This window comes from Mytilus edulis, chromosome 4, assembly GCF_963676685.1.
Source record: "Mytilus edulis chromosome 4, xbMytEdul2.2, whole genome shotgun sequence".
In the NCBI taxonomy this organism is placed as follows: domain Eukaryota; kingdom Metazoa; phylum Mollusca; class Bivalvia; order Mytilida; family Mytilidae; genus Mytilus; species Mytilus edulis.
Window position 1 is genome coordinate 52,077,727 of NC_092347.1, and position 11,411 is coordinate 52,089,137.

General features: G+C 34.7%; 2 protein-coding genes across 2 annotated transcripts; one reads left to right on the plus strand and one right to left on the minus strand.

Moving 5' to 3' along the window:
• The first annotated feature begins 5,252 nt into the window (after positions 1–5,252).
• LOC139519937 (uncharacterized) lies at positions 5,253–7,380 on the plus strand. Its single transcript, XM_071312254.1, has 2 exons — positions 5,253–5,804; positions 7,239–7,380. The coding sequence occupies exons 1-2, from the start codon at positions 5,307–5,309 to the stop codon at positions 7,320–7,322; spliced, it is 582 nt and encodes a 193-aa protein (XP_071168355.1). The 5' UTR covers positions 5,253–5,306; the 3' UTR covers positions 7,323–7,380.
• Positions 7,381–9,643: 2,263 nt separating this feature from the next.
• On the minus strand, positions 9,644–11,056 carry LOC139521435 (uncharacterized). The gene has a single exon (XM_071314907.1). The coding sequence runs from the start codon at positions 11,054–11,056 to the stop codon at positions 9,644–9,646; it is 1,413 nt and encodes a 470-aa protein (XP_071171008.1).
• Positions 11,057–11,411: the final 355 nt, after the last annotated feature.

The window sequence follows — 11,411 nt, forward strand, 5'->3', positions numbered from 1 at the left end:
AATATGCACCTGTCCCAAGTCTGCAGCCTGTAATTCAGTGGGTTATCGTCTGTTGATGTGTTACATACCGGTTTTTGTTTTTCGTTCAATTTTTGTACATACATTATGTCGTTAGTTTTCTCATTTGAATTGTTTTACATTTGTCATTAAGGGGCCTTTTATAGCTGATTATGCGCTCATTGTTGAATGCCGTACGGTGACCTATAGTTGTTAATTTCTGTGTCATTTGGTGTTTTGTGGAGAGTTGTCTCATTGGCAATCATAACACATAGTCTTATATATATTATAAGTACGTCTGAGTCAGTGACAACCCTACAACAGATGTATCCATCGGATCGCCATCAATGATGGTGATACATGGCTGTGTACATAATGTATATACAACTCGTCTAAACATCAACCCAACAATGTTAGATCTGTAAATTTACAGATCTAATTTACAGATCTAACATTGTTGGGTTGATGTTTAGACGAGTTGTATATATATATATATATATATTTCAATTTCCCGCTGGACGTCAAGCATACATTCATAATCATGTAAGTGTGCAATAAATGCATGAAAACATAATAAAAAGTTGAAGGTCATCCCATATCTCCTTTAATTCCTTTTTTTTGGGGGGGTTGGGGGGGGGGGGGGGGGGGGGCTCGGTTGGCGAGTAGTCGAAGTATCTAGCCTGTCAACACTTACATGTAGGTTGTGAGTTCGAATCCCACACGTGGCAGGTAAGCTCGACTCCAATCTTAATTTAATAAAATTATTAGTTTTTCCTACCGAAAGTCGGTGGTTCTTTCCGGGGACTTCGGCTTCTTCCATCAATATAAACTCACCGCCACGATATAGCATGATAGTGTTGAAAGTGGCGTTAAAAAGCAATCAATCAACAAATTAATCAACCAATCATTCATACCGGTACAATTATAAATGCAAGAGAGGATAATTTTGTAGCTATCGTTATCAAATATTTTTAAAATTGACTCTGAGTTCATTGGTGTCTTTTGCAATGAATAGAAATAAGAAGATATGATATGAGTGCCAATGAGACTACTCTACATCTAAGTCATAATGTGTAAAAGGAAACAATTATAGGTTAAATTACGGCCTTCAACACGGAGCTTTTACTCAAACCGAACAGCAAGCTATAAATAAGAGCCACAAAATTTGTTTTATCATATTTTCGCCGCTGCAGGGAAATTCTTCAACTAGTTCCTGTATCAATTGATCTTAATCTTCCGCTGAAATGTTTGAAACGTTAATTTTTGTTAAAATGCAAATGTCTCACTTTATCTTAAAAATGCACTTTCGCTTAAAAGATTAAAGATCTATTTCTAAAACGTAATAAGTTAACTACATATGCTCATTATTGTAAATCCCATATATTCATTATTGTAGACCCATCGATAAACAATCATAATTTGACAATTTTCCATCAATAATATCTGGTGTGATTTTTTCATCTTCAATCAAGGAACAAACATTTCAAGGTTTTTTTCTTTTTACATCTCAACCATTTTCCAAACGATAGCTAAAGATTTGATCCGGGTTTATATTAATTCTGCAGAAGCAGATCGGAATCAGTTCTGACGTAGTGAGTAATCGCTTTAATCGTAATCATGTTCATTGACCATCAGGACGATGAATGCACATCATCATAATGATGTTTCGACATCATCATAATGCTGTTCTGACACCCTATAAAGATGTAAACCGAACCACACACCATGATGTTACATTGTCATAATGTAATGACATTACCACATCATATAACGATGTTAGCACATAACATAAGGATACGTTCACATCATATAAAGAAGTTTACACATAGTTATAAAGACATCTGTACATGATATAAGACCATTTGCACATCATATAAGATAATTTGCACATCATATAATATAATTTGCACATCAGATAATGTCAAATTGTCATCATATAAAGGTGATTGCACATCACATAATGCCGTTTCTACATCGTATAAGGAAAGCATCACATAATATAAGGACGCAATCACATGACATAATGGAGAAAGCACATTATATAATGAATTGTGGACATGATATAAAGATGTTTGTACCTCATATAAATGTGTTTGGACAGCATATAAGGACAACTTCACATCATATAATGACTAGTGTACATCATATAAGAACAAGTTCATATCACATAATGACAAGTGTACATCATATAAGGACAAGTGCACATCATATAATGTCATTTGCACATCATATAAGGAAAGAATAACATCATATACAGGCAAATGAACATCATATAACGAGAAATGTCATAATAAGACAGTGTCGGCGTTCCATACACCAGTATCGTGCGACGTTTCTCTCGTATTTTTTTAACGTTTTACGGCGATTAATGATTATTTGGGATATGTTTTTATTTCGCTTGCAATTTTTTGTTTTGCACATCAATATAGCTACTTCTTAATATTTGGTTGTACTGAATATTCATGAAATATTTTCCACTGAAAGTAACGTAAGCAACAAACAACAAAATATATCGTATTTGCGTAATGCTAACAAAAGTCTATATGAAATGAGAAGATATATACGGTATGATGAGTACCAATGAGACAACTCTCTACTAGACACCAATTGACATAAAACGTAAAAAAATAGATCCGAAAAGAAAGAAGATATATATTTTGCTTTAATTAAAAAAAGTTTGACGGGAATTACAAGTTCGACGGGTCTTGTCATAAAATTCACTTCACTTTCTTTAAAAACGGAACGATTAAATTAAGAAATAAAAGAATTGTCAGAAAAAAGGTTAGTTATATTCATCTCATAGTTATGTTTATAAGCTCTGTATGATAAGGAGAGGTATACATAAAGCCACGCGTCAGGCCCAATTTTATTTTCACTTTAAAGTTTTCTATTCATATGAATCTTGTTGTAGAGAAATAAAAAAAATCGCAGTTTTACGCTTCCCAAATTTGAAAATTTGAAAAAAGACGATTTTTTATCCTATCGTAATACACAACCTTTTCACAACTTAAGAACCTCATCTAAACGAACAACCTCAGTCATCGGATTTTTTTTTAATACTTTGTGGTCTTGTTTATATTATCTGACTATCAAAAAAATTCTATCTGAGGAAATATATGCAGATGATTCACCATATGTAAATAGCGTCCGGACTCGACAACGTTGAAAACGTATGAAAATCGTCCAGTGGACAAACTTGCAAGACATTTCATTTCTTTGAAAACGAAGTCATTTTGACTACTTAAATTATCAAAAAGTATGTAGCTGTTATGTAGAGTTAAAGTACAATGATTAAGGAAAAGCACAATTTAGCATGTAACAAATCTGAAATTTCAATAAATAACGTCTCAAATGACAGTTTATTTGTAAAAAGCGGCGAATTCCGACATTGGACATCTTGCAAGACATTTGCCATAAGCCGTTGCATTTTTATATGAGGTGAAAGTGCTACAAAAATTCGATTTTGATTTGGTCTATCTATCCACTTTTATGAGCATAATTTACACAAACGAAATATCATATGATCTTATATTTTAAAACATATAAATTTCGATAGCTTAACATTTTCCTAAATCTGACCATAATGAACACTACTTGTTTTTGCCAAAATATAGCGTTGGTCGTTACAGGAACTCATATTCAGTAATATTGTAATACTCTATATATAAAGCATATCATTCATTCGAATTTAATCATTGTCCTTAAATATTAAACTCACAGGAAAAAAGTATATATCAATATTAAACAAAATTGCTGGCGGTATCTGGATTAAAAACAATAATCTTGTCCACTTTTTTGCTTTTAGAAACAAAAACTTCCAACAAAATTATTTAGTATTAAATGAACATGATGAATAAAAAACGGACGTAATTTATTTGGGGCCGGGGTACATGCTAATCTCATATCTGACCGGAATGTCTGTTTCGCCGAAATTGATATATTGAATATTTTTGTTCAATTAAGGCCCGCTGGGTGTGGCCTTTATGACTCTGACTGTCTCCATTTGTTGATGTCATTCATAAATTCGTTGCCATATCTGACTAGTTTGTAGCCTTTTGTTTGTCACTTCCCTTGTTGGGTGAAACATTTCAACCATACATTTGGATAAAAATTGTTGTTTGTCTTTCTTACTCGTGTCGGTCGTATTGTAAATTTCGTATAATAGCCCGGCGTATCTTGTTTACAAGAAATCTGTGAGGTTACGCTAACTAAACCTAAAACAGACGAGAATTTTCCATGTCCATTTTTTACTTACAAATCCCACATATTAGTACATAGCTTTGGATCCATCCAGTAATTTTATAATCGACAATTAATGGGGAGAATACGGTATCAAAAAGTCCAACACTTACACTTTAACTATAAAATATACATGCCCCACGTCAGGAAACATTAAAAAAAAGTGCATCGTTTACACTTATATTATGGTTTTTTAACCAAAAAAGGGTCCAAAAAAAAAATTCGCCTCGCTCCGCTCATCAAAATGTACATATATACTTCGCCCCCATTTCCAAAATGCTGGATCCGCCTAAGATAAATATAAGACAATAGCCTTATAATTGTTGATAGCCAATGTCCCATACTTATTTAGATATTTATCTTTCCTATAGTTGAATAGTACTCCGGTCTGATTTCGATATTGAAGGTGGAAAATTAAATCTGAAAACAAAGATGTATCTGCAAAAAGAAAATGGCATTGTATGGTTTACAGCTTTGCTTTTTTCGTATATATTTTGGGTATATGGAAACCTTTACTATTTGTTCTATCTGTCTTCTGTTGTATCATAATTTATATTTATCTTACAAAAAACTTGACAATAAAATTGAGAATGGAAATTAAGAATATGTCAAGATGACAACAACCCGAACAAAGAGCAGACAACAAACCTTGTCTGATCTCTTTATCGGCATAAACCTGGGCATTCTTAAAAATATTTGATAACTGGCTTAGAAAGAAGACTGCAGAACGCAAGTTGAAAAATTATTGTGGTCAAAGACTACTTTAGTATTTTAGTAGTTTCAGTTGCGTGACGCAACGAACAAGTTTGGGATTTTTATTTCATTCTGTTCATTGGATTTTGCGTTATTATTTAATATAATTAACCGCATTATTTTATTTATTTTACATTGTCATTGTTCACAACTGTTACTTTTTTAAGATACAATCTATTAAGTGAGAGAATTATGTCAAATGTATTTCGGCCGATGTTAGAGTACTGGAAGTCTGTTTCAGCGACTTTATGACGTTATCGTATTACTTGGCAACGCTTAGCTTGTTACTACAAGGGAGGGAGACTTCAAAGGGAAACATGTCAACAAATGGCGGCAGTTTCCAATATTCAGTGTTGCCGAATGGCAAGCGTTTTCGAAGAGATACAAAATCAAAAGAATGGCTTCAGGTAATGGAGACCAGCGTAAATGATGTAATCCCCGAAGACAGCTGTAACGGAATGACTTACCGTCAAAGTCCTTCTATGTTGAAGTATCTACTTACATGTACTCCTGATGAAGAAATACCAACCACAAGCATGGAATTTACCGCCGGGAATATCAGTATGGAGGAAAACGCCGTTAGCTCGGACATGTTCGCGTGTGAAACGAAGAGAAAGAGAACACCATTTTGTGACCCAGAAAACAGTCTGCTTCAACTTGATGATTCTGTCGAAGATAAACTGAAAACCTTGCTTGCTAAGGGTCATGGTTCTAGCAAGACCGACAAAACGGGATTCCCTTCTGATGGAAGCTCGAGCGGTTACATAACAGCAGAATATACATCATCCAATGAACAAACAACAAATACCAACAAAGTAAGGATACATTACCAATAGGGACTGGTAACACGTAGCCTCTTTTACCCATCAGGCGTCGTACAAATGCCTATTTTGTTTTTGTTTCAGTCTGGCATATACAATTATGTTTATCAAAATGTATGGTTAAATATTCCGCTTCTAATTAAGAGTATTCGTTTAAATGGTATTTCTGTATTTTAAATGTATCATTACTTTTTATTAAGAGTTTCAGTGTTGGTTAGATTTTTTAAAAGCTGAACAAACTAGATATTATTGAGATGGAAACAATCTCTGTAGGCCCCTCTCTGAATAACGTGCGATAAAAAAAAGTATCTTTATCATAGAACAAAGGGTTGTCAACTGAAACCAAAGTTTTTGACCTAGACATTTGACCTAGGAAGATGTAAATAAATTATGACACACCATCTGATGTTGATTTATATGCATGTCAAGTATTGCATTTGTATTCAGATATCGCAGATCAAATTTACTCGTTCATTGTTTAATTATACGTTTTTTGATTGAGTTAAGTCTGCCAATTGATATTTTATCGTATGTTTTTCTTTGTTGTGATGTTATGCTATTGTTTCAGAAAAAGGGAGAAGGTTTGGATCCATTAAAACGTTTAATCCCGCTGCAAATGTTTGCACCTGTCCTAAGTCAGGAATCTGATGTACAGTAGTTGTCGTTTGTTTATGTAATATATACGTGTTTCTCGTTTCTCGTTTTGTTTATATAGATTAGACCGTTGGTTTTCCCGTTTGAATGGTTTTACACTAGTAATTTTGGGGCCCTTTATAGCTTGTTGTTCGGTGTGAGCCAAGGCTCCGTGTTGAAGGCCGTACTTTAACCTATAATGGTTTACTTTTTAAATTGTTATTTGTATGGAGAGTTGTCTCATTGGCACTCACACCACATCTTCTTATATCTATAAACTTTGAAATCATAACGGTTCTCTAGAGCGGACACAAATTGTTACAGAGTCGAGACGGACGGACGGACAAACTGATCATTGTAGGGCGTCAACCATTCGGCGGGGCCCTAATTGAATGAAACAGTAAAAATAAAAAGATAAACAAATGAATATTTCTTTGTAATGCCAGAACATAGTAAAGCAGCTTAAGTGTTTATCGTATTTTTGTGTGTAATTTAGATTCAAACTAACTGATAATTCATCCGATAAAGCCAACCTCTTAAATATATAGTCAGTTTCAGTCAAAAATTATTTTCCGAAGAAACACCCAGTGAACCCATACCGAATAAAGGGAAATCAAACTATCTTTTAATAGCTATTTTATGTACTTTGAATCTGTTGTTTGCACGTGCTTTTGTTTTAATGTAAACTGTTTGTTTTGTGTATTCGGTCAAAGGCTACATAGAACTTCTGTTTCATGCTCTCCGAATTAACAAGTTTTAAAAATATTATCTTTCACTCGCGAATTATCCTTTCAGTTGGAGGAGCTACAAAGGACACAGAATTTTATGATAGAACAGAACAAGGTTATGAGGAACTACAGAAATTGGGGATCAACGTAACGCATTTCTAGTCGATATAGTGCATCTAATTTAAAATAAATAATAAACGAAAATTAAAGTGGTTTTTTTTTAACTTTAGTTTGGATTTCAATGAACGGAACAGTAAGCTGCATAATATTAAATGAAGATAGAATTGATTGTAATCTATCTGCTTCAGACAATTTAAAGTATTCTGGACATATACTAGTATAATTTATATCTTTTTGAAGCTGATTACGTACAGATTTATTAATTTTACATTTTAAGAAAAGTGGGTTTCATCTTCAACCTCATTTATATTACAATGTTTACATATTCTACTTTCTCTTTGAATTCTTTTATATCTACCCCTCTCTATTTCCAAGAAATGGTCACTTACTTGCATTTTACATAATAATTTTCTGATTTCAAAACTATAGAAAACGAGCTGCATTTTGTTTTAGAGTGCCCTCTATATATACTGAACGACTTTAGAAACGCAACACTAGATTATGTTTGTGTTATTTTTGAATGAATGTGTCAACGTCAAAAGCGATGACTGCCTGCTACTAACGCCAAAATGATTGTCAGAAAGATGGACGTCAAGTTGGTTACTTATTCCCTATTCCCTATTCGTTACCTATTCCCTATTCCCTATTCGTTACATATTCCCTATTCCCTATTCGTTACCTATTCCCTATGCGTTACCTATTCGTTACCTATTCCCTATTCCCTATTCGTTACTTATTCCCTATTCCCTATCGTTACCTATTCGTTACTTATTCCCTATTCCTTATTCGTTACTTATTCGATTTTTAATATTCTTCCCCCTTTTTAATTGTTTATACTCTTATATCTGGTAATAGTTCTAAATTTGTTGAGGTAAACTGATCTTTTTATGACCCATTTATATGTGTTTGTGCTCAACCGATCCTTTTACTTTATGTTCGATACTCATTTGTTCCTTATTTGATTTTTATACGTTCTACCTTTTAACTGCTTTATGTCCGTATGTTTGAAGATGGATCTTGGTTCGAAGCGATGAAATCACCGTGTTAGCGCTTGTATAAAAAAGAAGATGTGGTATGATTGCCAATGAGACATCACCCCACAATAGACCAAAATGACACAGAAATTATCAACTATAGGTCACTGTACGGCCTTCAACAATGAGCATAGCTCAAACCGTGTAGTCACCTATAAAAGGTCCAGACATGACAATCTCAAACAATTCAAACAACAAAACTGACGGCCGTATTTCATATACAAAAAAATAAGCGGAAAACAAATATGTAACACAAAAACAAACGATAACTACTTAATTTCAGGCTCTTGTCTAGGGACAGGCACATACTAACATAAAGTGGTGGGGTTAAACATGTTAGCAGGGTGTACATCGTTTCGGAGCATGCTATTACCTTGTTTAATTCGTTCCATCACTCGCTTATAATTCGCTTATAATACGTGTATCATACGTTGCACCTTTTAAAACATTATTTTCAATTGTTTTGTTGTCTCTGGTGGTAGATTTGGGTTCTTAGAGGTGATATAACTCTATAAGCGCATATATACCCGTTCCAGCGCTCGGATAGAACCCTGTTAAATATTCGTTACTTATTCGCTTTTAATACGTTTGTTGTACGTTGCACCTTTTAGACTTGAAAGGATTTTCAATTGTGTTCATATCTCTGTTGGTAATAATGTGTTCTTATAGATGAAATACCCCTATTATCGCGTATGTACCCGTTCCAGCGCTCGGATAATACCCTGTTACTTATTCGTTCCTTATTCGCTTTTAATGCGCGGGGTATACGTTGCACCTTGAAATAAATCGTTTTTTAATTGTGTTCATGTCTCTGGTGGTAACATTGTGTTCTTAGAGATGAAATGACCCTATTAGAGCGCATGTACCCGTTCCAGCGCTCGGTTAATACCCTGTTACCTATTCGTTACCTATTCGTTACCTATTCGTTACCTATTCACTTATAATACGTTTGTTGTATGTTGCACCTTTTAGAAAAGGATTTTCAATTGTGTCCATGTCTCTGTGTTCATATCAAATTGTATTCAAGTTATGTTCAAGGCAACGTTACGTAAACAATAGGCAACGTAAACAATAGGTAACGTTAGTGACGTTAGTTACTTAGTAAATGTACAGCGGCTAATACTTGACACTGGGGGCGCCGAAAAGTGAAAATTAATCTAAAATTATGAAAAAAGAAATTAACATACAAAGTGTGAAATGATAATTAACTATTTAAAGTCCATGTAAATAAATAGAAATTGTTAAACTGTCTATTCACTATGATCATTATCAAAATTACGGCGCACTTGATACCAGTAAGTATATTGTCATGAAAGTATTAAGTCCATGTATGAATCTTTAGCTTGGCTTCAGTTTTACTCGGTGCTCTGTCTCCGTGGATTTTCATTATTCCTGGTTCCCTGCTAAATGTGTGAATCCTACCATTGTTCTTCATTGTGTTGCTTTTTGAATGATACATCTCAAAATAGTCTTTGTTAAATTTCATTGAATTGTCAGATACTTCTCCCATTGATTCGATTTTCCCAAAACGTTTCAAATCGACTTCTTCTGTCTTGTGTTGTAACATGAAAGATGAGGATGTGGGTCCAGCTGAGTCTTTCATTGGTCCAGAAAGTAGGTATCCGAGTTTTGATTCTACTGCGGTCGGGCCTGGTCCTCGGATAACTGTGTCTTCTACGATATCCCAGTAGTAATCCGAACCTATTAAAAATGAAATCCTGAATTTATCCATGTCGCTCACAGGGTGCGCTAATGTAAGTCCACTGAGGTAAGGCAGTTTAGCAGCATTGTATGGCATGCGATTGTGTAACGGGGCTGCGATAGTAGGGACAATAAATACTTCCATTGGTATTTTCTTCCCATTCTGAGTTTGTAAATCTATTACGGCAATGTCCAAATTGCGTATATTTCTGTTTTCATCTCCAAATGCTGCTAGGCTAACTGTCGAGGTTCCATTCGGTTTTAATTGCAATTCAGCGGCTAATTCCTCGCTAATGAACGACTTCTGAGATCCTTCATCTAAAAGAATATTAGCGGTAGCTGACCTGTCATCTACCCAAACTGGTGAAATGGCTGTCTTTAATAAAATGTCTGTCCTTGGTTTAATGTTCAATGTCGACGTGTAACATGTTAATGCATCATTTTCGCTCTCTACTGTACTTACTATGGTGTTTTGCGGTAAAGATTTTGCTGTACTTACGCTTACGCTTTTCTTTTCTTGATTCTTATTACTGTCACAAAGACTAGTGTGGTGCTTGTTATCACATTTTCTGCATCTAAAACGCGAGCGGCATTCTGAAACTTTATGACTTCCAAAGCAACTGTAACATACTTTTTTCTGTTCAATGATAGCTAAGCGGCTCTCTCTGTCTACAACACTGGTACATTCGACTGACGAATGCGATTGTTTGCAATAAATACAGGTTTTGGGTTTGAACTGATTTATTACATATTGAGGTCTTGCAGTGATTTTGGGTTCAACTGTTGTGTGAAATGACGCTGTGGGTGTGAAACTGTCTAATTTATCTGAATTACCAGTTTCCTGTACGTACATCTCTTTGCCGATTGCTTCTCTAAGGGACCTTATATCCCAATTCCGTTTTCCGTGTTCTCTGGTCATGAGTTTTTTCATTTCGTCGGGCAACTTTCCAAATATGATTGGTACTAAAAGTGATCCGAATGTGTCTTGCGATTGTCCGAGCGACTCTAATCCCCTTATGCACGATTCCATTTTATCGTAAAATACTCTTATGCTGTGCGGCGTAAGTGACGGATGCGTAAGTTCAAGTAGATTCTGCATGTATGCGTTTATAATGGTTTGTGTCTGTCAATACCTCTCCTTTAACAATATGATTGCGTGTTTATAGTTGGCGTTTGATAGAGATAAACCGGATATGCATTGTGCGGCTTCACTGTGTACCTGAGATTTGAGATAGCTGAACTTTTGTATATTTGTCAAAGAGGGATTGTGATGAATGGTTGTCTCAAACGATTCCCAAAATGTCTGCCATGTTAATATGTCTCCCGTAAAGTTTGGTAGATCAAGCTTCGGTAGCTTGTGATAGAAGTTTGTTGCTGTTGTTGGG